This window comes from Adelges cooleyi, unplaced genomic scaffold (assembly GCF_023614345.1).
Source record: "Adelges cooleyi isolate 19-005CV unplaced genomic scaffold, UGA_ACOO_1.1 ACOO_flye_CR_arks_rails_tigmint_CR_PRNA_30, whole genome shotgun sequence".
NCBI classification, from domain to species: Eukaryota; Metazoa; Arthropoda; class Insecta; order Hemiptera; family Adelgidae; genus Adelges; species Adelges cooleyi.
The window spans coordinates 23,073,692-23,100,798 of NW_026095971.1; the positions used below are offsets into that span (position 1 = coordinate 23,073,692).

Sequence of the window (27,107 nt, forward strand, 5' to 3'; positions counted from 1 at the left end):
TCGGTTTTGAAAATGTATTATTATTATAATAATAATACTTTTAATTTATAGAGCAATTTTAAGGACTAAACGACGACGGGCACGTGTTGGCCAAATACTTATGTCTCACTACTAAATTATTAGTATAATTGCCTAAGCTTTACGAGTGAAGAAGTATGGTCGGCGATAGTTTTCTTATTATTTATTTTTTTATATCATATATTATGTATATTCGACTGTAGTCCCACTAAGATGAATAACCTAATGGTTGATCATCGGTCTATAAACGTTTTTTGTTTCCCATCTCATCGCAGTTAACCACTAAGGTATTGCAAATATGTATCGGATACCCGTTGACTGTTATTTCACTCTAACGACCTAGTTATTGACTACTGTCGAAAATTAATTCTTTTATTTATGAAAATATTTCTCTCACTTGATTTTGAAGAGGAATGGGTGAATTTTTATAATTTTTGGACTAATAAAGGGAACTTTTTTGGTACAAATTGAAATTTATTTTAATTATCAATGTATTCAACTGGCATTTTAAATTGTATAACGAATCTCTACTTTAAACAAAAAACAAGGACACGTTACAATGAATACAGTATTTTTTTACAACAGTTGTTGCAGTGTAAATAAACGACAAATTCTGGTTGATATCATAAAGTTGCAAGTTTTAACTTTGGAATAACTTTATTGTGGTTTATTTAGATATTGTTTTTTTTTTTTCAAAAACCAGTGGTTTTCTACTAGTATTTCGATACAAACAACTGGCTAAAAAATAATAAAAAACCAAGCAGCTTCTAACATATTCGCTATAATGTTTCGGTCTTTGTGCGATAAAAAAATATGTTGTTATTTTGTTTCACATAAGTAAATATGCAATATGTTTTTGGGTCGCACTATAGGTACAAAATATGTACAAATGGGTAAAAATACCACTCGTTACGCATTTAATATGTAAATAGAATAAAACGAAAAACAACTACCTACCAATATTTTCCATTTACATGCTTTTATATTTTCCTAAATAACTGAATATTTCGTTTCTTATTCGGGTACGTATTAAAATCCCGTTGTAAGTTGTGTGGTTTATTTCTCCTTATTGCAATAAGGACACAACATGTTTTGATTATGCGGCCAGATAAATCTGATACTACATTCCACCTTCCAATTGCCCTAAACTTGAAACTTCAATAACTATGAAAACATTTATCTAAAACTAGTTATCGACCCATCACAATTTTTGAGATCTAACCTAACCTCACAATTGAGAGGAGAAGGGTTAAAACAAAAAAATGTATGAAAAATTGAGATCACGTTGTATAAAAACGATATAAAAAAGCCAGTACAATGGGGTCGGGGCATAGTGGGGTGTCATAAGTTTACAGAAATGATTACAACTGAAAGTGATGATAAAGTAGTAGATAAAAACCGATTGTGTATAATTATCTACGCATATTTTATTGGGTCGATTTACCGCTGTTGTTAATTAATGCTAACATAAATATGAATTTTATAAGCTACTGTTTTTTGTACAAATGAAAAAATACACGAAACATAATATCTTTACAAAGTTATAGAAAGCGAACAGATTGAAGAAGATAAAAAACCATTACTATAAAACCTAACCTAACCTATTTCACTATTGGAAAAATATAAAAATTAAAACAAAGGGCCTATTAAGTTTGTTTACGTCGACCATGGACAAAGGGACGACCTCTTAGTTACCCAGCCCAGGGATGGGAAGTGCCCCCGGATAAATATGATACTACATTCCACCTTTCCACCTGCCCTAAACTTGAAACTTCAATAACTATGAAAATATTTATCTAAAACTAGTTATCGACCCATCACAATTTTTGAGATCAAACCTAATCTCCAGTTGAGAAGGGAGGGGGTAAAACCAAAATAATGTATGCAAAATTGTGATTACATTATATAAAATAACAATACGATAAAGCCAGTGAAATGGGATCGGGGCATAATGGGGTGTCACAGGTTTACAGAAATCATTACTACTGAAAGTGATAAAACCACTTTCGAATAAACGCTTCGATGCGAATTAAAAAATTCTCTCTCTCGATTTTGAAGAAGAATGGGTGAATTTTTAATCAATTTTGGTCTTATTAAGAGAACCTTTTTGGTACAAACTTAAAATGTATTTTAATTATAAATGTATTCAACTTGCAAATAAAATTGTATTACAAATCACAATTTTGTAAAAAAAAAATAATGACTTATTAGTTTACAATAAAAACAGTATTTTTTACAATAAGTGTTGCAGTGTAAAAAAACGATAAAAACTCGTTGGTAAAATAAAGTTGGAAGTTTTAACTTTGGAATAACTTTATTATTGTTTTTTTAGATATATTGTTGTTTTTTTTTCGAAAACAAGTTGTTTTCCACAACGAGTTTTTCGATACAATTAACTGGCTAAAAAATAATAAAAAAAACAAGCATTTTCTAACATATTCGCTATATTGTTTTTGTCTTTGTGCAAGCAAATGATGTACAGAAAATAATAAAATATGTTGTTATTTTATTCCACATAAGTAAATATGCAATATTTTTATGGGTCGCACTATATGTACAAAATATGTACAATATTGGGTGAAAACACCACTCGTTACGCATTTAATAGGTAAATAGAATAAGACGTAAAACAACTACCTACCAACATTTTCCGTTTACATGCTTATATTGTTTTTGTCAATCGCGCCTTATAAAAGACACCCCAGATCGAATCAAATTTCACTGTTCATCCGTAATTGGTACGAAGACTTACTTCTGGTTCAACAAAGTGTTTGGAAGAAAAAAAACCATTATGCATTTCAAAATTGCTGTTATCCTCTGTGCGTTGTACTTCGTGACCATGACAAAGGTTAGTATAAAACATAATAATACAAATTATAAATGCAATAAAAATTTAAATGTCAGTAGTTAATTATATGTTTTATTATTTTTGTACTTATGGTTTTTTATAGAGCGTCGGAGTCAATTTGAATCAAGTCAAACTGATTGTTGATTTAGTAAAAGAATCCGAAAACACTGTAGACGAAATTCCCCCTGAACAATTCATAGCAAAGTTAGTAGAATTAGGCGTAAAGAATGTGAGAGATTGGAAATACGAAGCAGGTAATAAAAAATCTTTCACACAGGGTTAAACTTTACGATTGTAATCAAATTTTACCTCCTCACCTTTCCCACTTAAAAAAAAATGTCATTAAAAAATTATATGAATCTTTCCAGCGTTTACAACATTTTTCAAATTAACGCACTCGTCTTGACTAGCTTGATTAAAGTATACTTACAATTTTATTTTTAAATGTAGGTACGACAGACGGCCAAAAAACACAAAGTGTAATGGTATATCTGGCCAAAAACAATAAGACCGAAGACAAATGGGTGGTAATAACGAAGACAAAAATATGGGAAAATTCGTAGCTAATATGATTTTCTTATTTTCTTACATGTCTTTCTACATAGATAACAAATTTATCATCCCAAGAAGTAGTAGTTTACTTAAGCCTGTTCACATATAATGACAAACATGGCTCTATTGAAGATGGTCTTCTTAACCCAGATGAAGTAAAAAGTATCGTTGAAGCTTTAAGATTAAGTCAAGGCGAGAAAGACAGTTTGGCAGGGTTTTTCAAAGGTGTTATTTAGTTAGAGAAGAAGTTATTTTAATTCCAATGAGTGACAATTTAAATTAATATTTATAGATGACGAAACGGTTAATTTCGCGGAGTTCTTATTTGGCTTTTTGAAAGTTAAACAAACAGTAAGAATGTATGGTTTCGTTAAAGGCTTGATAAGATACACATATAGTTATGATTTCGCCTGGCATGGCATTTAACATGTCTAAGAAAAATATATTTCGTAGATTTTTAGTGCATTATAACATTAAAAAAAAGACAAACTTCATTCGTACTTACATCATATTTACATGATTCAAATATTTGTTTATAGGGCATAAAAGAATTAAACAGAGGGCTAGACATAAATCAGATTACATTTCTGAAAATGAATACACTACAAAACAAAATTGGCGATTTCATTCAACCTCCAAAAATAATATCGTTCATCCATTGGTTACGAATACTTATTGGCCCGCATGATGCATGGAATTTTGAACCCTTTCGTAAGAATATATTTTTGATAGTATCTCGATGGTTGTTAATATTGTTTTTGTAGAGTTGGCAAAAAAACTTTTCATCCATACGAATCAATAAGTATAAAATTATCTTTTACTATATCACGTTCTGTTATTTTTATTTTTATAAATAACATTTATTTTTATTTTTCGATTTTTTGTTTCACAAACATGATTCCATGAGTATATATTTTAATAAATTAAAACATATATTTTTATATTTTGACTTTAGAAAAGTGGCCCTTGGAAATTCAAGAGCTGGTGGTGCTTTCAGCAGAATACAACACAATAGCCCACGATAAAGTAAATTGATAGTTTTATTACGTTTACGTTTTGTATGCATTTATCAGGACGCCCACTATCCCATTTATTGAAGTAGTAAAGCATAACAAATTTTTGGCCAAGTCTAATTTAGAGCTATGAAAATGTTGGTGTAGTTGATGCTATTACAACCCATAGAATACATATTCTACATAATCTAAATATGTGCTACATGAATTATTTTGTTGATTTTTTTAGAACGGTATCGTCATTCCTACCTCTGAAGTTAGAGGTTATGTATCGAGTTTCGCTGTTCACGACAGAACACATGACGGTTTTCTCAGTGGGGTTGAACTTGACGAGGTTGTCACGTGCAAGGATTTCGAACGATTTACTGTTTCATCTCTTATGGACGGCGATAGCAATGGTAATATTTCAAATTATAGCGTTAACAAAACCGGCTTAACTATATTAGATAACTATCATGGTGAGGACGAGCATAGAGTACGATCTAGGTGGTTTTAAGTGTGCAGACATTTTTACAAGTGAACTCATTAAAATAAATCTCGAGAAACCGCCGATAATCGAAGATTTTTCCTCGGTAAAAACAAAAGAATATTAGATTTAAGATTGTTAGAAGAAGAAGAAAAAGTTGTATATGATTATGAAAAAAATGTCCATTAGTTAATGGGCATGCAATTTATAACAAAATAAAATAAACTTCTTAACTAAAAATATTTTACTTTTCAGGCGACCAAAAACTTGACATTTTAGAGATTTTCACCTTGATAATTGAGAAGCAGTGAAAAGTTTTATGGTATTTTTCTGAATTGAATATAATATTAACTGATTTACTTACGTATATTTTTTGGAAGTGCTTTAATTATGAGTTATACTTTCTATGTATTATGATTTTTTTTGAAAACTGTATAATTTTAAACATTTATGTTAATTATTTAATGATTTTAGTAAATGTACAACGATTTTAATTTATATTAATAAAATGAGATAAGGTTTGATTAAAAAATGTAATACCGTACAAAATTATGTTTTTATTTCAAAATGATTATTACTACCCCTCCTAGACCATGCAAGCTGCCGTCTAGTTCACGACAGCACAAAAAACAAGTGTGCATACAAAAACTGTGAAAACAGTGTTTCAATATTTTAAAAGTATATTAACGTGATGAATCGCTGTTATAAGCTGTCTATATTGTAATTGACACTAACCAAATAGCCCTAACAAAAAAATTAAATCTAAAATAATGAATTCTGAAAAGAAAAACTAATTTAGTTACATTAGTTTAAGATTATTTTATTTTAAACTATCATGGAAATACAGGATGATTAGTTAAGAATACTGAATTTTTTTTAGTGCATTATCCTAAATGTACCTACAAATACATTTAAATAGCCTAAGTACATAAGGTTTAAAACTCAAGGGATAAGTCGAAATGAGACAGTTTTGGTTTATATAAAAATTAACATCAAACTACGCAGTATAAAAAAGTGTGCGCAGTATTATTTTTTTTTAATGTTATATCGACACAAATTCACTATAGATATTATGTTGGTTGGCTTACGACTTTTAGTGGTAGACTGTTTTAGCAATGTAAACAAATGACAAATTTGTTTTTCAATACCACATTTTTTAAAGGTCTTGTTTTTCAAAAAACAGTTTTTATAGATACATTGTTCGAAAACACAGTTAATTTTTACTAATTAGATAAATTAGGTAAATAGGTACATTTACTGGGTTTTACCAAGGTGTTATTTAATTAGAGAAACAGTTAATTTAATTCCAATGATTGATAAATCAAATAAATATATTTATAGATGACAGAACAGTTATTTTTATCGAATAATATTACATGAAGATTTAATAACATATTTTGTTCGAATTATTGTTTTAGTTTTTGTGTGATGTACAGAGAATAAAAAAATGTGCTCTTATTTTTTTTACATAAGAAAATATGCAATATTTTTTTGGTTCGCACTATACGTACAAATTTACAATTGAGTAAAAAACAAATTTTTACTCATTTAATATGTAAATAGAATTAAACGAAAAACAACTACCTATCAATATTTTCCATTTACATGCCTATATATTTTCCTAAAAAACTGAATATTTCGTTTCTTATTCGGGTACGTATTTATATCCCGTTGTAAGTTGTGTGGTTTATTTCTCCTTATTGCAATAAGGACACAACATGTTTTGATTATGCGGCCAGATAAATCTGATACTACATTCCACCTTCCAATTGCCCTAAACTTGAAACTTCAATAACTATACAAAATATTTATCCAAAACTAGTATTCGACCCATCACAATTTTTGAGATCTAACCTAACCTCACAATTGAGAGGAGAAAGGTTAAAACAAAAAAATGTATGAAAAATTGAGATCATCGTTGTATAAAAACGATATGAAAAAGTCATAAGTTTACAGAAATTATTACTACTGAAAGTGATGATAAAGTCACTTTCGAATAAACGCTTCGATGTGAATCAGTAGTTAATATTTTTAAACCAGCAAAGTCCAAACCAAGCGCAGTATAAATCATCATAGTAAAAATGAATTGAAGTGAGGTGCAGTGTTTACAAATTAGCATCAAAGCTTTTATTTGAAAGTTATTTTATCACTTTCATTAAAATAATTTCCTTTATAAATTTCAACTCTATCCGACTCTTTTTCTCGAAATTGTAGCCTGTAAAAGTTCAAACTACAAAACTTGAATGGTTTGTATTTTTATTTTATTTCAAATTTTAACTGTGAATAATTCAACTTTTTCAACCCTACCCCCACCCCCCTTTCCAAAATACCAACTATATAAAAGTTGTCGTTTATAGAGTTGCTACTCGAAGGAATTGGGCCAATTTGAAAAATGTTACAGTGTATACAGGCACAAAAAAAAACACACATAATTTAAAGCCAATAGCATCTGTGCTCCGCATCAAAGCTAAAAAAAGATAAAGTTCTTTAATAAACCCTTTAGTATATTGAGTGGTGGTAAATTTATCGCCCTGTATAATGGTACCGTTTCCACTATGTGTATTTTCATATTCGTAAAAAACCCTTTTGAAAATATTATAACATGGTTTTTATCGTCGTTTTATTTTGCCAAATAATCGTACTTAGATTTGGTTTTCTTACATGAAAACATACATATAATAATCAAAACACTTTGATAGTGTGTCATTTATTTGTGTAGTAGTCTAAAATTTAAATTGAACGCTTTAAAAAAAAAAAAAACACATTTTCATGGGATGTTTTGTATTCTTGTTCAAACAGTTACATGCTAGCCATACATTAAAGCATACAATAAAAAATAGGAACAACAACATATTTTCATTATTCATATATTGTTTTAAGGTACGTACATATATGTGTATATATTTATACACAGAGTGATCCATCTGATTTAAAACACTAGTTTTTTGAAAAATATGAACATTTTGAAAATTATTTTTTTTGCATACTATTGCAGTTATATATTTTTCAACACTTTTTTTCAATTGGGAACATATTTTTTTAACTCTATAAATATATAACATGAATATTCAGAATATTTTAGAATTATAATTTCATCAATCCGTTTGTTTCCTATAACTTAGTTAACATTTTCAATTTCCTCCTATTTCTTAGGTTGCCAAAAAGAAAACCGTTGTTCTCACTGTCTTTAAAGTGGTAGATAAAAACCGATTGTGTATAATTATCTAAGCACATTATACTGTGTCGAGTTACCGCTGTTTTCGACTATGGAACAATGCTAACATAAATATGAATTTTATGAGCTACTGTTTTTTTTTGTATAAATGAAAAAATACAGGAACGTAGGTAATATCTGTACAAAGTTATGGAAAGCGAACAGGTTTAAAAAGATATAAATCCATAGCTATAAAACATAACCTAACGTATTTCACTATTGGAAAAATATAAAAATTAAAACAAAGGGTACCCATTAAGTTTGTTTAATTACCCAGCCTACATAGTTGACCAAAAAAACAGTTAATTTAATTCCAATGATTGTGAATTTAAATTCATATTTATAGATATTAGACAGAACAGTTATTTTCATCAAATAATATATTATATGAAAATGTAATAACATTTTTTGTACGATATATTGTTTTGGGTTTTGTGCGATGTACAGCAAATAAAAAAATGTGTTGTTATTTTTTTTTACATAAGAAAATATTTGTTCTCCACAACGAGTTTTTCGATACAAACAACTGGCTAAAAATTAATAAAAAAAACAAGCATTTTCTAACATATTTGCTGTATTGTTTTTGTCTTTGTGCGAGCAAATGTGTACAGCAAATAAACAAATATGTTGTAATTTATATCATATAATAATAAAACGAAAAAAAAATACAATCTACCAATATTTCCCAATTACATAGTTTTTTATCAATCGCACCTTATAAAAGACACATCGGATCAATTATTCAAGTTCCACTGTTCATCCGATATTGGTATCGAAGACATACTTCTGGTTCAACAAAATTGTTTGAAAGAAAAAAAACCATTATGCATTTCATAATTGCAGTTATCCTCTGTGCGTTGTACTTCGTGACCATGACAAAGGTTAGTATAAAAACCTAATAATACAAATTATAAATACAATAAAAAATAAAATGTCAGTAGTTAATGGTATGTACTCTTATTATTGTACTTATGGTATTTTATAGAGCGTCGGAGTCAATTTGGAACAAGTCAAACTGATTGTTGATTTAGTAAAAGAATCCGAAATCACTGTAGACAAAACTACCCCACAACAATTCAGAGCAAAGTTAGTAGAATTGGGCGTGGACAATGTGGAAGGTTGGAAATACGAAGCAGGTAATAAAATATCTTTCACACAGGGTTAAACTTTACGATTGTAATAAAATGTTATCCCTACCCCTTCCCACGTGGAAAAAAATTGTCCCTAAAAAGTTATATGAATCATTCCAGCATTTATAGCATTTTTCAGTTTAACGCACTGGTCTTGACTAGCTTGATTAAAATAAACTTACAATTTATTTTTCAATATAGGTACGACAGACGGCCAAAAAACACAAAGTGTAATGGTATATCTGGCCAAAAACAATAAGACCGAAGACAAATGGGTGGTAATAACGAAAACAAAATTATGGAAAAATTCGTAACTAATGTGATTTTCTTATTTTCTTACATGTTTTTCCACGTAGACCAGAAGCTTATCATCCCAAGAAGTAATAGTTTACTTAAGCCTGTTCACTTATCAGGACAAACAAGGCTCCATTGAAGATGGTCTGCTTAACCCAGATGAAGTAAAAAGTGTCATTCAAGCTTTAGGATTAAATCAAGCCGGGAAAAGAAGTTTGGAATGGTTTTTCCAAGGTGTTATTGAGTTAGAGATGCAGTTAATTTAATTCCAATGAGTAATAATTCAAATAAATATTTATAGGTGACGAAACGGTTAATTTCGCGGAGTTCTTATTTGGCTTTTTGACAGTAAAAGAAAGAGTAAGAATTTATGGTTTCGTTAAAGGCTTAATAAAATACACAAATAGTTATGATTTTGCCTGGCATGCCTTTTAACATGTCTAAGAAAAATATAATTCGTAGATTTTTAGTGCATTACAGCATTAAAAATAAAGTCAAACTTCATTCGTACTTTTAATATTTACATGATTCAAATATTTGTTCATAGGGCATAGAAGGATTAGACCGAGGGCTAGACATGAATCAGATTATATATCTGAGCAATAATATACTACAGAACAAAAGAAACGATATCATTCAATCTTTAAAAATAATAACGTTCATCCATGGTTTACGAATAATTATTGGCAAGCACGATGAGTGGGAATTTGAACGCTTTCGTAAGAATTTATTTTTGATCTCAATTTTATCTCAATGGTTGTTATAATTGTTCTATGTAGAGTTGGCGAAATAACTTTTCATCTATACGAATCAATAAGTATAAAATTATCTTTAACTTAATCATGTTCTATTATTTTTATAAATAAAAATGCAATTAATTTAGATTTATTTTTATTTTTCGATTTTTTGTTTCTCGACTATGATTCAATGAGTATACATTTTAATAAATTGAAAAATGTATTTTTTATTTTGACCTTAGAAAAGTGGCCCTTAGAGATGCAAGAGCTGGTGGTTGTTTCAGCAGAATACAACACAACGGCCAACGATAAAGTAATATTAATAGTTTTTATACGTTTACGTTTTGTATACTTTTATCGGGACACCCCCACTTTTTTTTTTTTTTTACCATGGCTTCAGCAGCTAGGCTATTTGCCAGACATTGGTTAATTAATTACAATACACATAATTGAGCTTTTATAATACAATACGTTTACACATTATTATACATGTTGATATTATTTAAAAAATTGAACAATTTGGGAACATTCTCGGTACTCAATATGGTTTTGAGGCTTCTGTCGCTACCAAAAATATTTCTTTCGTGAGACCACCGACGACAATCAATAATTATATGCTTAATTATAGCCTCCATGTCACAAACTTCACATCTAGGTTGTGGCTCTTTTTTGATAAGGTGGAGATGAGTAATCCGGGAGTATCCTATTCTTAATCTTGCCAACGTAGTTTGTTCCCTCCTAGACATGCCATTGAGGGTCCAATTAAGTCTTTTACTAACCATTTTTTCGATTAGCTTACTTAGTGTAAAAATTAGGGATATATAGGCCTGTATGATGGGATTGTAAAACGATCCTTATTGGGTTTTTTAATTGGAATAATAATGGGTTTTTTTTCCAGGAAGCGGGGAATGTTTGATTTTGCCACAGAGTGCTAAATATTTTTAATAGAACATGGATTGCGTTGTTAGGTAATTGTTATGAAGGGGATATCATCATGTCCAGTACTGTGTTTACTATTACAGCCTTAAAGGGCTGATAAAAGTTCTGATAAGCTAAAGGGAGAAATGAATGTTTCATTTGGGTGGTTGTCTGTTTCTTTATTTCGTTTGATATATTTGAATTGAGGAGAAAAGTTGTCATCACTGCTGATTTTTTTAAAGATATTTGCGAATGCTTCGGCTTTTTCAGATGGGGTGTTATAGATTACATTTCCTTCTTGTAAGATCAACGGAATTTCTTTATTTTGAATCCCTTTAATTATTCTTCTTTTATTCCATAATTCTGTAAGGCCCCACATGTATTGAAGTAGTAAAGTATAGGAAATTATTGTCAAAGTCTTAATTTACAGTTTTAACTATAGTGCACACTCAATAATACAGCAATGAGGATTGTTTATTGGTTGTAATATTTCTGTTGCCAGGTTATCTCAGTAATTTCTTTAGAAAAATATTACATATTTTTTCATTACTAAAGTTTTACGCGATTTAAAATCAAAAGACTTGACGATTTGGACTAATTTTTAAATAATATATAAAAAAAATACTAAAAAACATAAACTTTAAAAATGTGTAAAAGGAAAAACTGTAATAGACAATATGATCTGCTATTTTTCTATGACAATTTTGGTGAAGTCGATGCTATCACAGCCCATATAGTATATTATACATAATCTAAAGATGTGCTACATGAATAACTTTGTTGATTTTTTAGAAAGGAGTCATTTCTGTCTCTGAAGTTAGAGGTTATGTATGGAGATTCGCTGCTAACGATAAAAACCTTGACGGTTTTCTCAGTGGGGATGAACTTGACGAGGTTGTCAAGTGTCAGCAATTCGAAGGAGAAACTGTTTCATCTCTAATGGACGGCGATAGCAGTGGTAATATTGCATGTTATAGGGTTATCAAAACCGGCTTAATTATATTATATAACTGTCATGGTGAGAACGAGCGTAGAGTATGATCTAGGCGGTTTTAAGTGTGCAGACATTTTTACAAGTAAACTTATTAAAATAAATCTCGAGAAGCCGCCGTGATAATCGAAGATTTTTCCTCGGTAAAAACAAAAGAATTTTAGACTTAAGATTATTAGAAGAAGAAGAAAAAGTTGTGTATGGTTATGAAAAAAAATTGTATTAGTCAATGGGCATGCGATTAATGAGTCAGATTTCTTGGGTTCTATATGATCTCTAGTGTTAATATTTTAAGAATACGGTGAATACATGTGATTCTGAAAAGAGTTGTCAGAAAATGATTGTTTAAGTTTCCACATTAATTATGATATGTTATAGTGGTCAAAAGGTTGAAGTAGAACTAGAGACAAAATAAAATAAACTTCTTAATTAAAAACATTTTAACTTTCAGGCGACGGCAAACTTGACATTTTGGAAATGTTCGCCTTGATAATTAAGAAGCTTAAGCAGTAAAAAGTTTTTTGAGTTTTTGCTGAATTGAATATAATATTAAATGATATACTTACGTATATTTTTTGGGAGTACTATAATTATGGATAACACTTTTTATGTTTTATGATTCTTTTCAAAACTGTATAATTTTACACATTTATGTTAATTATTTAATGATTTTAGTATTTAATGTACAACGTTTTTAATCTATATTAATAAAATGAGATAAGATTTTTTTTTAAATTTGACCGTGTCAACTCATTAAACGATTAAATACAAACTGTAATACCGTAAAAATTGTTTTTATTTCAAAATCATATACATTCATCCTAGACCATGCAGGCTGCTGTCTAGTTCTTAACAGCATAAAGACAAGTGTGCATACAAAAAATTTCAAAACAGTGTTACAATATTTTTAAAGTCTTAACGCGATGAATCGCAGTTATGAATTGTCTATATTTTAATCGATACTGATCGAATAGCTCTAGTATAAAAATATAAAATCTTTAGGAAAAAGTAATGTGTTCTTTAAGTGTTGATAAACTTAAGTGTCTCTCAATTCTGAAAAGAAAAACTACTTTAGTTACATTGGTTTAAGAGTATTTTATCTTAAACTATCATGAAAGTATAGCGTAATTAGTTAAGAATAAGGCATTTCTTTTAGTGCATTATTCTAAATGTATCTACAAATACATTTAAATAGCATAAGTACATAAGGTTTAAAACTTAAGGGATAAGTCGAAATAAGACAGTTTTGGTATATATAAAAAAAAAAATCCAACTACGCAGTTTCAAATATGTGTGCAGTATTCTTTTTTTTAATCACATTAATTAAGAATTGTAATATCGACACAAATTTATTATAGATATTATGTTTGTTGGTTTACGACTTTTGGTGGTAGACTGTATTAGCAATGTAAACATATGACAAAATTTTTTTTTAAATATCACAATCTTTTAGGTCATGTTTTTATAGATACATTGTTCGAAAACACATGTAGATTTCCACAGGTAATACAAACATGTGGCAAAATATTAAATAATGAGTATTTTATTTCACATGAATAAATAAACTGGCTAAAAAAACACTCATTAGGTAAATTTTATTCTATAATATTTTGTATTTCTAATATTGACTAGTTTATGATTGAACGTACAGTAGTCCCACTAAGATGAATAACCGAATGGTTGATCGACGTCTATAAACATTTTTTTTCCCCATCTTATCGCTATTAACCACTTTGGTATTGTAAATATGTATCAGATACCCGTTGACAGTTATTTCACTCTAACGACCTAGTAATTGACTACTGTCGAAAATTAAGTCTTATATTTATAAAAAAAATTCTTTCTCTCGATTTTGAAGAGATATGGGTAAATTTTTATGATTTTTACACTAATAAAGGGAACTTGCATTTTAAATTGTATTACAAGTCTCTATTTTGTACAAAAAAACAATGACAAATTAGTTTACAATAAATACAGTATTTTTTACAACAACTGTTGCAGTGTAAACAAACGACAGATACTCGTTGGTATCAAAAAGTTGCAAGTTTTAACTTTGGAAAAACTTTATCGTTGTTTTTTTAGATATATTGTTGTTTTTTTTTCGAAAACTAGTTGTTTTTCACAACGAGTTTTTCGATACATGCAACTGGCTAAAATATAATAAACACAACCAGATTCTAACATATTCGCTATATTGTTTTGGTCTTTGTGCGATAACAAAATATGTTGTTATTTTATTCCACATAAGTAAATATGCAATATTTTTTAGGTTTGCACTATACATACAAAATATGTACAATTGGGTAAAAACACCACTCGTTTTGCATTTAATATGTAAATAAAATAAAATGAAAAACAACTACCTACCGATATTTTCAATTTACATGCTTTTATATTTTCCTAAATAACTGAATATTTCGTTTCTTATTCGGTTATGTATTAAAATCCCGTTGTAAGTTGTGTGGTTTATTTCGCCTTATTGCAATAAGGACACAACAAGTTTTGATAATGCGGCCAGATAAATCTCATACTACATTCCACCTTTCCACCTGCCCTAAACTCGAAACTTCAATAACTATACAAAATATTTATCCAAAACTAGTTATCGACCCATCACAATTTTTAAGATCTAACTTAAGCTCACAATTGAGTGAAGAGGGTGGTAAAAACAAAAAAATGTATGAAAAATTGTGATCACAATATATAAAAAACAATATGATAAAGCCAGTAAAATGGGTTTGGGGTATAGTGGGGTGTCACCGGTTTACAGGAATTATTACAACTGAAAGTGATAAAGTCACATTCAAATAAACGCTTCGATGCGAATCAGTAGTTAGTATTTTCAAACAAGTAAAGTCCAAACCAAACACAGTATAAACCAGCATAGTCTATAAGAATTGAAGTGAGGTGCAGTGTTTATAAATTAGCACCAAAGCGTTTATTTAAAAGTGGTTTTATCACTTTTATTAAAATAATTTCTGTGGACTTGTGACCTCTTCGTCCCCTCTATGCTTTGATTCCATTACACAATGGAAAAATGCTAACATAAATATTAATTTTAAAAGCTATTGTTTTTTCATACAAATGTAAAAATACAGGAAACATAATATCTACAAAGTTATAGAAAGCGAACAGATTGAAGAAACTATAAAACAGTCAAAACTTCAGCTCAAACTAAGGAGTAGCAAAAAAGTTATTCGTTTTTATTATTGTTTAATTAGTTGAATAACTTAATGGTTGATCGCCGGACTATAAACGTTTTTTGTTTCCCATCTCATCGCAATTAACCGCTTAGGTATTACAACTATGTACCTGATACCCGTTGACTGTTATTTCACTCTAACAACCTAGTAATTCACTACTGTCGAAAATTAATTCTTTTATTTATAAAAAAAAGGCTTTCTCTCGATTTTGAAGAGGAATGGGTGAATTTTAATAATTTTTGGATTAAGAAAGGGAACCTTTTTGGTACAAATTTAAAATGCATTTTAAATTATAAATGTATTTAAATTGCATTTAAAAATGTATTACAAATCTCTATTTTGTAAAAAAAAACAATGACACATTAGTTTACAATGAAGTACAGTATTTTTTACAACAACTGTTGCAGTGTAAACAAACGACAAATACTCGTTGGTATCATAAAGTTGCAAGTTTTAACTTTGGAATAACTTTATTATTGTTTTTTCAGATATATTGTAGTTTTTTTTCGAAAACAAGTTGTTTTCCACAACGAGTTTTTCAATACAAACACCTGGCTAAAAAATAATAAAAAACAAGCAGCTTCTAACATATTCGCTATATTTGTTTTGGTCTTTGTGCGATAAAAAAATATGTTGTTATTTTATTCCACATAAGTAAATATGCAATATTTTTTTGGGTCGCACTATACGTACAAAATATGTACAATTGGGTAAAAAAACCACTCTTAAAGCATTTAATATGTAAATATAATAAACTACTTCTATTTCAATACTTCTTTTCAAGTAGAAACATAATATGTTTTTAACTTATATGCTATAACTTTGTTAAAATTTTGTATTTCCCCCTATTTCTTAGGTTGCCAAAAAAAAAACCTTTGCTCTCACTGTCTTTAAAGTGGTAGATAAAAACCGATTGTGTATAATTATCTACGCACATTATATTGGGTCGATTTACCGCTGTTTTCGACTATGGAACAATGCTAACATAAATATGAATTTTATGAGCTACTGTTTTTTTTTGTATAAATGAAAAAATACAGGAACGTAGGTAATGTCTGTACAAAGTTATAGAAAGCGAACAGGTTTAAAAAGATATAAATCCATAGCTATAAAACATAACCTAACGTATTTCACTATTGGAAAAATATAAAAATTAAAACAAAAAGTACCCATTATATTTTTTTTACGTTGACCATTGACAAAGGAACGACCCCTTAATTACCCAACCTACGAAGTTGACCGTAGAATTATAATTAAAACCTACAATTCTCCGAACCTTTAACTTTAATGATAAAAGTATACATAATTAGTATGGTTTAGTGGGGACTGGCAACATCACCCTTCAACATTTAATGCCTCAAGTTAATTAGCTCTAATTAGAAACATTTTTACTAATTAGATAAATTTACTTAGATACATTTACTGGGTTTTTCCAATGTGTTCTTTAGTTGGAGAAACAGATAATTTAATTCCAATGTTTGATAATTTAAGTTCATATTTATTGATGACAGAACAGTTATTTTCATCAAATATTATTATTTGAAGATTTAATAACATTTTTTGATTGATAAACTGTTTTGGTTTTTGTGCGATGTACAGCGAATAAAAAAATGTGTTGTTATTTTATTCCACATAAGTAAATATGCATTTTTTTTTGGGTTGCACTATACTTACAAAATATGTACAATTGGGTAAAAAAAACACTCTTTATACACGAACTTTATATGTATATAGATTAAAACGAAAAACAATACCTACTTCCATTATTTCCCATTTACATAGTTATATTATTTTTGTCAATCGCATTTTATAAAAGACGCCCCGGATCGAATCAAATACCACTGTTCATTCGATATTGGTATCGAAGACTTACTACTGGTTCAACAAAGTGTTTGAAAAAAATAAACCATAATGCATTTCAAAATTGCTGTTATCCTCTGTGCGTTGTACTTTGTGACCATGACAAAGGTTAGTATAAAACATAATAATAAAAATTATAAATGCAATAAAAAATAAAATGTCAGTAGTTAATAGAATGTATTATTATTATTGTACTTATGGTATTTTATAGAGCGTCGGAGTCAATTTGGATCAAGTGAAACTGATTGTTGATTTAGTAAAAGAATCCGAAAACAATGTAGACGAAATTCCCCCTGAACAATTCATATCAAAGTTAGTAGAATTGGGCGTGGACAATGTGGAAGGTTGGAAATACGAAGCAGGTAATAAATTATCTTCCACACAGGGTTTAACATTACGATTGTAATACAATTTTACCCCCCCCCTCCCACTTAAAAAAAATCAGTCATTTTTCAGCCGAGTCTGCAACCACGATAGAACATTTTCATGTCTCGTTGAAGTACCGAATAAATTTAGAGTAGTGGTGGAATTGTAGATAATGATATAGTATATTAAGAAGCAGTGTCAAGCTAGTATATTAAAACGTCAAGTTTCTGGCTAAAATTGTAGTGTTTGTTATCTGGCTTAAAACAATTCATAGAGAATTTGGGCCCTTAAACTGTTTTGAACTGCTTTATTATTTAGTTCTAATTTGAACGTTGAACGTACAACATATCCCTTGTCTCTTATCTTCTATATCTTACCCCTATCCCCTATCCACTATCTCCCACCCTATCACTCACCTCTATCCCCCACCCCTATCACTTAACCCCTATCCCCCACCACTATCTCTCACCCTTATACGACCCACTATCTCCCACCCTATCACCCACCCCTATCGCCTACCCTATCACTCACCCCAGTCCCTCAACACTAACTCCCAACCCCTATCACTCACCCTCTACCACCTACCCCTATCACTCACCCTCTATCACACACCCCTATCTCTTATTTCGTATCAGATAACAGCGAAACGCTTTTTTTGTTAGCACTTTTTTTCGGTTAATTCCCACGCCCATCCCCAACCCCATTCCCACCCCCAACCTCATCTTCAACCCAATTTCTATTTTGGTAACGCTTTTTTTAGTTATGTGCCAGGACAAAGACATGAAAATGTCCAAAATTGTCACTAAAAAATTATATGAATCTTTCCAGCGTTTACAACATTTTTCAATTTAACGCACTCGTCTTGACTAGCTTGATTAAAATATACTTACAATTTTATTTTTAAATGTAGGTACGACAGACGGCCAAAAAACACAAAGTGTAATGGTATATCTGGCCAAAAACAATAAGACGGAAGACAAATGGGTGGTAATAACGAAAACAAAAAAATTGGGAAAATTCGTTACTAATATGATTTTCTTATTTTCATACATGATTTTCCACGTAGACCAGAAGTTTATCATCCCAAGAAGTAATAGTGTTCTTAAGCCTGTTCACTTATCAGGACAAACAAGAAGGCTCCATTGCAGATGGTCTGCTTAACTTCAACGAAGTAAAAAGTGTCATTCAAGCTTTAGGATTAAATCAAGCCGGGAAAAGAAGTTTGGAATGGTTTTTCCAAGGTGTTATTGAGTTAGAGATGCAGTTAATTTAATTCCAATGAGTAATAATTCAAATAAATATTTATAGGTGACGAAACGGTTAATTTCGCAGAGTTCTTATTTGGCTTTTTGACAGTAAAAGAAAGAGTAAGAATTTATGGTTTCGTTAAAGGTTTGATAAAATACACAAATAGTTATGATTTTGCCTGGCATGTCTTTTAACATGTCTAAGAAAAATATAATTCGTAGATTTTTAGCGCATTATAGCATTAAAAAAAAGTCAAACTTCATTCGTACTTTTAATATTTACATGCTTCAAATATTTGTTCATAGGGCATAGAAGGATTAGACCGAGGGCTAGACATAAATCAGATTACATTTCTGAAAATGAATACACTACAAAACAAAAATGGCGATTTCGTTCAATCTCCAAAAATAATATCGTTCATCCATTGGTTACGAATAATTATTGGCCCGCATGATGAATGGAATTTTGAAAGATTTCGTAAGAATATATTTTTGATATTATCTCGATGGTTTTTAATATAGTTTTTGTAGAGTTGGCAAAATAACTTTTCATCTATACGAATCAATAAGTATAAAATTATCTTTTACAATATCATGTTCTGTTATTTTTATTTGTTTAAATAAAATTGCAATTTAATTTAGATTTATTTTATCATTCGATTTTTTGTTTCTCAACTATGATCCAATGAGTATACATTTTAATAAATTAAAAAATTTATTTAATATTTTGACCTTAGAAAAGTGGCCCTTGGAGATACAAGAGCTGGTGGTTGTTTCAGCAGAATACAACACAAGAGCCCACGATGAAGTAAATTCATAGTTTTATTACGTTTACGTTTTGTATGCTTTTATCAGGACACCCCCCATCCCATTTATTGAAGTAGTAACGTATAGGAAAGTGTTGGCCAAGTCTGAACCATTAAGTTTTCAGTAAATTTAGAGCTTCAACTATAGTTCACACTCATTGATACAGTAATGAGGAATGTTTATTGGCTATAGTTTTTTCGTTGGCAGGCTATCACAGTAATTTCTTAAAAAAATATTACATATTTTTTATTTACTATAGTTTTGCGCGAATCAAAATCAAAAGTCTTGACGATTTGGACTAATTTTTTAATAATTTATAAAAAAAATACTAAAAAAAATGTATAAAAGATAAAACTGTGATGGACAATATGATCTTCCTATAAAAATGTAATGAAGTCGATGCTATCTATCACAGCCCATTAAGTATATTCTACATAATCTAAAAATGTGCTACATGAACAACTTTGTTGATTTTTTAGAAAGGAGTCATTCCTGCCTTTGAAGTTAGAGGTTATGTATGGCGATTCGCTGCTCACGATAAAAACCTTGACGGTTTTCTCAGTGGGGATGAACTTGACGAGGTTGTCAAGTGTCAGCAATTCGAAGGAGAAACTGTTTCATCTCTAATGGACAGCGATAGCAGTGGTAATATTGCATGTTATAGGGTTAACAAAACCGGCTTAATTATATTATATAACTGTCATGGTGAGGATAAGTGTAGAGTATGATCTAGGCGGTTTTAAGTGTGCAGACATTTTTACAAGTGATTTTATTAAAATAAATCTCGAGAAACCAACGATATAAAAAGATTGTTCCTCGGCAAAAAAAAAGGATTTTAGACTAAAGAATATTAAAAGAAGAAAAAATTGTATCTAATTATGAAAAAAATGTCCATTAGTTAATGGGCATGTGATTTATGAGATAAATACCTTGGGTTTTTATATGATCTCTAGTGTGTTTTTTATTTAAATACGGTAAATACATGTGATTCTGAAAAGTATTGTCAGAAAATGATTGTTTATGTTTCTACATAAATTATGATATTATAGTGGTCAAAACGTTGAAGTAGGATAGCTAGAGACAAAATAAAATAAACTTATTAACTAAAAATATTTTACTTTTCAGGCGACAAAAAACTTGACATTTTGGAGATTTTAACCTTGATAATTAACAAGCTTAAGCAGTGAAAAGTTTTATGAGATTTTTAGAGATTAAATATAATATTAAATGATTTAATAACGTATTTTTTTGGGAATGCTTTAATTATGGGTTATACTTTCCATGTTTTATGATTTTTTTTGAGAACTATATAATTTTACACATTTATGTTAATTATTTAATGATTTTAGTGAATGTACAACGATTTTAATCTATATTAATAAAATCAGAAAAGATTTGAAAAAAAAATGTAATACAGTACAAAATTGTGTTTTTATTTCAAAATCATTATAAATACCCATCCTAGACCATGCATGCTGCCGTCTAGTTCTTGACAGCACGAAAAACAAGTGTGCATACAAAAAATGTCAATACAGTGTTACAATATTTTAAAAGTATATTAACGCGACGAATAGCTGTTATAAGTTTTAGATTGGTGCAACTAGAATTTTTATTTATAAGGCCTAAACTAATACAAGCATTATCGGTTTTGAAAATGTATTATTATTTCAATAATAATTATTTTAATTAATAGATCAATAATTTTATGGATTAAAAGACGACGGGCACGTGTTGGACAAATACTTATGTCTCACTCTTAAATTATTAGTATAGTTTACTGTAGTGTGTTTACAAATTAGCATCAAAGCGTTTATTTGAAGGTGATTTTATCACTTTCATTAAATTAATTTCTGTAGACTGGTGACCTCTTCGTCCCCTCTATGCTTTGATTCCATTAAACTATGCAACAATGCTAACATAAATATTAATTTTATAAGCTTTTGTTTTTTCATACAAATGTAAAAATACAGGAAACATAATATCTAAGTTATAGAAAGCGAACAGATTGAAGAAACTATAAAATAATCGAAACTTCAGCTCAAACTAAGGAATAGCAAAAAAATTATTCGTTTTTATTTTTTTTTAATTAGATGAATAACCTATTGGTTGATCGTCGGTCTATAAACGTTTTTTGTATCTCATCTCATCGCAATTAACCACTTAGGTATTGCAGCTATGTATCAAATACCCGTTGACTGTTATCTCACTCTAACGACCTAGTAATTGACTACCGTCGAAAACAAATTCTTTTGTTTATAAAAACAATCTCCCTCGATTTTGAAGAGGAATGGGTGAATTTGTATAATTTTTGAATTAAAAAAGAGAACCTTTTTGGTACAAATTTAAAATGCATTTTAAATTATAAATGTATTTAAATTGCATTTAAAATTGTATTACAAATCTCTATTTTGTAGAAAAAAACAATGAGACATTAGTTTACAATAAGTACAGTATTTTTTACAACAACTGTTGCAGTGTAAACAAACGACAAATACTCGTTGGTATCATAAAGTGGCAAGTTTTAACTCTGGAATAACTTTAATATTGTTTTTTTAGATATATTGTTGTTTTTTTCGAAAACAAGTGGTTTTCCACAACGAGTTCCTCGATACAAATAACTGGCTAAAAAAATAATAAAAAACAAGCAGATTCCAACATATTCGCTATATTGTATTGGTCTTTGTGCGATAAAAAAATATGTTGTTATTATATTCCACATAAGTAAATATGCAATATTTTTATGGGTCGCACTATACGTACAAAATATGTACAACATTGGGCAAAAACACCACTCGTTACGCATTTAATATGTAAATAGAATAAAACGAAAAACAACTACCTACCAATATTTTCCGTTTACATGCTTATATTGTTTTTGTCAATCGCGCCTTATAAAAGACACCCCAGATCGAATCAAATTTCACTGTTCATCCGATATTGGTATCGAAGACATACTTCTGGTTCAACAAAATTGTTTGAAAGAAAAAAAACCATTATGCATTTCATAATTGCAGTTATCCTCTATGCGTTGTACTTCGTGACCATGACAAAGGTTAGTATAAAACCTAATAATACAAATTATAAATACAATAAAAAATAAAATGTCAGTAGTTAATGGTATGTACTCTTATTATTGTACTTATGGAATTTAATAGAGTGTCGGAGTCAATTTGGCACAAGTCCAACTGATTGTTGATTTAGTAAAAGAATCTGAAAACACTGTAGACGAAATTCCCCCTGAACAATTCATATCAAAGTTAGTAGAATTGGGCGTGGACAATGTGGAAGGTTGGAAATACGAAGCAGGTAATAAAATATCTTTCACACAAAGTTTAACTTTACGACTGTAATACAATTTTACCCCCCCCCCTCCCACTTAAAAAAAATCAGTCATTTTTCAGCCGAGACTGCAACCACGATAGAACATTTTCATATCTCGTTGAAATCTCTTGTCTTCTAAACAAGGTTTCAACTTTACGATAGCAATTAAATTTTACCCCTACCCCCTCCCACATAAAAAAATCTTCATAGCATTTACAATATTCTACAATTTAACGCACCTGTCTTGACCAGCCTGATTAAAATATATTTACAATTTCATTTTTAAATGTAGGTACGACAGACGGCCAAAAAACACAACGTTTAATGGTATATCTGGCCAAAAACAATAAGATTGAAGACAGCTGGGTGGTAATAACGAAAACAAAAGTATGGAAAAATTCGTAACTAATATGTTTTTTTTTTTTTTTTACATGTTTTTCTACATAGATCATAAGTCTATCATCCCAAGAAGTAATAGTTTACTTAAGTCTGTTCACATATCATGAAAATCAAGGTCCCGTTGTTGATGGTCTAATTAACCTGGAGGAATTCAAAAATATCATTGAAGGTTTAAGATTAAATCGAGAAGAGAAAGAAGATTTCGCTGAGTTTTTACAAGGTGTTATTTAGTTAGAGAAGCAGTTATTTTAATTCCAATGATTGATAATTTAAGTTCATATTTATAGATGACGAAACGGTTAATTTTGCGGAGTTCTTATTCGGCATTTTGGCAATAAAATATAAAGTAAGAATTTATGGTTTCGTTAAAGACTTGGTAAAATACACATATAGTTATGATTATGCCTGTCATACCATTTAGCATGTCTAAAAAAAATATGTTTCGTAAATTTTTAGCGCATTATAGCATTAAAAAAAAAAGTCAAACAACATCTGTACATTTAATATTTACTTGATTCAAATATTTGTTTATAGGGCATAGATGAATTAAACAGAGGGCTCGACATGAGTCAGATTACATTTCTGAGCATTAACATACTACAAAACAAAAATAACGATTATATTGAATCCGAAAAAATAAAAGAGTTCATCAATTGGCTACCAATAATTTCTGGCGTTCATGATGCGTTGGAATTTGAACGCTTTCGTAAGAATATATTTTTGATATTATCTCGATGGTTGTTGTAATTGTTCTATGTAGAGTTGGCGTAATATTTTTTCATCAGCTGTACGAAACAATAAGTATAGAATTATCTTTTACTTTATTGTAATGTTCTGTGATTTTTGTTTATATTGCAAAAAATTTAATTTAGATTTATTTTTATTTTTCGATTTCTTTTTCTCAAATATGATTCAATGAGTATACATTTTAATAAATTAAAAAATGTATTTTTTATTTTGACCTTAGAAAAGTGGCCCTTAGAGATGCAAGAGCTGGTGATTGTTTCAGCAGAATACAACACAACGGCCAACGATAAAGTAATATTAGTAGTATTATTACGTTTACGTTTTGTATGCTTTTATCAGGACACCCCCCCCATTTTTTTTGGCCATAGTTTTTTTGTTGCCAGGCTATCACATCTATCATCTTTACTATAGTTTTGCGCGAATCAAAATTAAAAGTCTTGTCAATTTGGATTAATTTTTAATAATTTATTTTAAACAAATCTAAAAAACTTAATTTTTAAAAACTTTTAAAAGGGAAAACTATTGGATCCACCAAAAATCTGTAATGGATAATATGCTCTTCTATGAAAAATTGATGATGTCGATGTTATCACAGCCCATAGAGTATGTTTTACATAATCCAAATATGTACTACATGAATCACTTTGTTGATTTTTTAGAACGGAATCGTCATTTCTACCTCTGAAGTAAGAGGTTATGTATGGAGATTCGCTGTTAGCGATACAAACCGTGATGGTTTTCTAAGTGGGAATGAACTTGACAATATTGTCAATTGCAAGGAATTCGAAAGATTTACTGTTTCAACTTTTATGGCCGGCGATAGCAATGGTAATATTGCAAATTATAGCATTAACAAAACCGGCTTAATTATAATAAATAACTATCATGGTGAGGACGAGCATAGAGTACGATCTAGGCGGTTTTAAGTGTGCAAACCTTTTTACGAGTACTCTTATTAAAATAAATCATGAGAAACCGCAGATAATCGATAATTTTTCCTAGGTAAAAAATACAGAATGTTAGACTAAATCTTATTACAAGAAGAAGAAAAAGTTGTATCTAATTACGAAAAAAATGTCCATTAGTTAATGGGCATGCGATTTATGAGTCAGATTTCTTAAGTTTTATATGATCTCTAGTGTTAATATTTTAAGAATACGGTAAATACATGTGATTCTGAAAAGTGTTGTCAGAAAATGATTGTTTAATCGGTCACATTAATTATGATATATTATAGTGGTCAAAATGTTGAAGTAGAACTAGAGACAAAATAAAATAAACTTCTTAACTAAAAATATTTTACTTTTCAGAAGACGAAAAACTTGACATTTTGGAAATGTTTGCCTTGATAATTAAGAAGCGTGCAGCAGTACGACGCTAAATAAACGCTGAAAAGTTTTATGAGTTTTTGCTGAATTGTATATTATATTGAATTATTAACTTACGTATATTTTTTGGGAGTGCTTTAATTATGGGTAATAATTTTTATGTTTTATGATTTTGTTTCAAAACTGTATAATTTTATACATATACTTAAATTATTTATTGATTTTAGTAAATGTACAACAATTTTAATCTATATTAATAAAATGAGATAAGATTTTTTTTTTATTTGATCGTGTCAACTCATTTAACGATTGAATAAAAAATGTAATACTGTACAAAATTTTGTTTTTATTTCAAAATCATAATAATTACCCATCCTAGACCATGCTTGCTGTCGTATAGTGTATTAAGAGTAATTTATCTTATGCTACCATAAACATTTTGGACGATTAGTTAGGAATAAGGAATTGTGTCCATCTCATTTAAATTAACCACTTAGCTATTGCAACTATGTACCAGTTACCCGTTGACTGTTATTTCACTCTAACGACCTAGTAATTGACTACAGTCAAAAATTCATTCTTTTATCAATAAAAAAAATTCTCACTCTCGATTTTGAAGAGGAATGTGTGAATTTTTATAATTTTTGGACTAATAAAGAGAACCTTTTTGGTACAAATTAAAAATGTATTTTAATTATAAATGTATTCAAATGGCATTCTAAACTGTATTACAAATCTCTACTTTCAACAAAAAACAATAACACATTACATACACATTCCGTCATGTGCGGAAAGGGAAGCTAAATGGTTTGAGTAAGACTCACTTCTCAAGTTTGCCAGTAATCTTTTAAGGTGTACAGTTTGGGTGTTCAGTCGTCTTTTATAAGAAGGGTAATGAGTAGACTGCCATAGATTTCTAGCCTGTCTTTTTTCAGTTACTAGTGTTAGAATATGGACTGGGAGGTTAAGAGATAATGGTGTTTGGTTTTGGTTGGGTAATGAAGAAGCCCAGGCAGCAGACTGTAGTCTTTAAAGTAGTAGATAAAAACCGATTGTGTATAATTATCTCAGCACATTGTATTGTGTCGAATTACCGCTGTTGTCGACTATGGAACAATGCTAACATAACTATGAATTTAATGAGCTACTGTTTTTTTTGTAAAAATGAAAAAACACTAGAAACGTAATATCTTTACAAAGTTATAGAAAGCGAAGAGACTGAAGAAGCTATAAACCCATTAAAACTCCATGTCAAATTAAGGAGTAGATCACATTGTATAAAAACAATATGAAAAAGCCAGTACAATGGGGTCGGGGCAAAGTTGGGTGTCACAGTTTTACAGGAATCATTACACCTGAAAGCGATAAAATCACTTTCAAATAAACGCTTCGATGTGAATCAGTAGTTAGTATTTTTAAACCAGTAAAGTCCAAACCAAGCACAGTATAAACCAGCATAGTTAGAATGAATTGTGCAGTGTTTACAAATTGGCATCAAAGGGCTTATTTGAAAGTGATTTTATTAATTTTATTATAATAATTTCTGTAGATTTGTGACCTCTTCGTCCCCTCTATGCTTCAATTCGATTATGCCTCGACACTACTGTACTAGTCCTCTCGGATAAAATAAATATTACTTTTAAAATTT

At 29.5% G+C, this 27,107-nt stretch overlaps 3 protein-coding genes across 5 annotated transcripts; all 3 read left to right on the forward strand.

Moving 5' to 3' along the window:
• The first annotated feature begins 2,765 nt into the window (after positions 1 to 2,765).
• Positions 2,766 to 5,208, forward strand: LOC126837979 (uncharacterized). Its single transcript, XM_050572024.1, has 9 exons — positions 2,766 to 2,866; positions 2,970 to 3,120; positions 3,317 to 3,393; positions 3,472 to 3,643; positions 3,711 to 3,769; positions 3,958 to 4,129; positions 4,374 to 4,444; positions 4,661 to 4,829; positions 5,153 to 5,208. Exons 1-9 carry the CDS (start codon positions 2,810 to 2,812, stop codon positions 5,206 to 5,208), a joined length of 984 nt encoding a protein of 327 aa, XP_050427981.1. The 5' UTR covers positions 2,766 to 2,809.
• Positions 5,209 to 8,801: 3,593 nt separating this feature from the next.
• LOC126838912 (uncharacterized) lies at positions 8,802 to 12,908 on the forward strand. 2 transcript variants are annotated; one of them, XM_050573694.1, is made up of 9 exons: positions 8,802 to 8,992; positions 9,097 to 9,247; positions 9,443 to 9,519; positions 9,598 to 9,769; positions 9,837 to 9,895; positions 10,083 to 10,254; positions 10,515 to 10,585; positions 11,983 to 12,148; positions 12,633 to 12,908. In XM_050573694.1, the coding sequence occupies exons 1-9, from the start codon at positions 8,936 to 8,938 to the stop codon at positions 12,692 to 12,694; spliced, it is 987 nt and encodes a 328-aa protein (XP_050429651.1). In that variant the 5' UTR covers positions 8,802 to 8,935; the 3' UTR covers positions 12,695 to 12,908. The 2 variants fall into 2 exon arrangements, with proteins under 2 accessions (XP_050429651.1, XP_050429652.1); XM_050573695.1 differs by lacking the exons at positions 11,983 to 12,148; positions 12,633 to 12,908 and adding an exon at positions 11,171 to 11,575.
• Positions 12,909 to 17,247: 4,339 nt separating this feature from the next.
• On the forward strand, positions 17,248 to 25,600 carry LOC126838909 (uncharacterized). 2 transcript variants are annotated; one of them, XM_050573691.1, is made up of 9 exons: positions 17,248 to 17,352; positions 17,456 to 17,606; positions 23,278 to 23,354; positions 23,433 to 23,604; positions 23,672 to 23,730; positions 23,919 to 24,090; positions 24,352 to 24,422; positions 24,791 to 24,959; positions 25,442 to 25,600. In XM_050573691.1, exons 1-9 carry the CDS (start codon positions 17,296 to 17,298, stop codon positions 25,510 to 25,512), a joined length of 999 nt encoding a protein of 332 aa, XP_050429648.1. In that variant the 5' UTR covers positions 17,248 to 17,295; the 3' UTR covers positions 25,513 to 25,600. The 2 variants fall into 2 exon arrangements, with proteins under 2 accessions (XP_050429648.1, XP_050429647.1); XM_050573690.1 differs by lacking the exons at positions 17,248 to 17,352; positions 17,456 to 17,606 and adding exons at positions 22,608 to 22,716; positions 22,820 to 22,970.
• Positions 25,601 to 27,107: the final 1,507 nt, after the last annotated feature.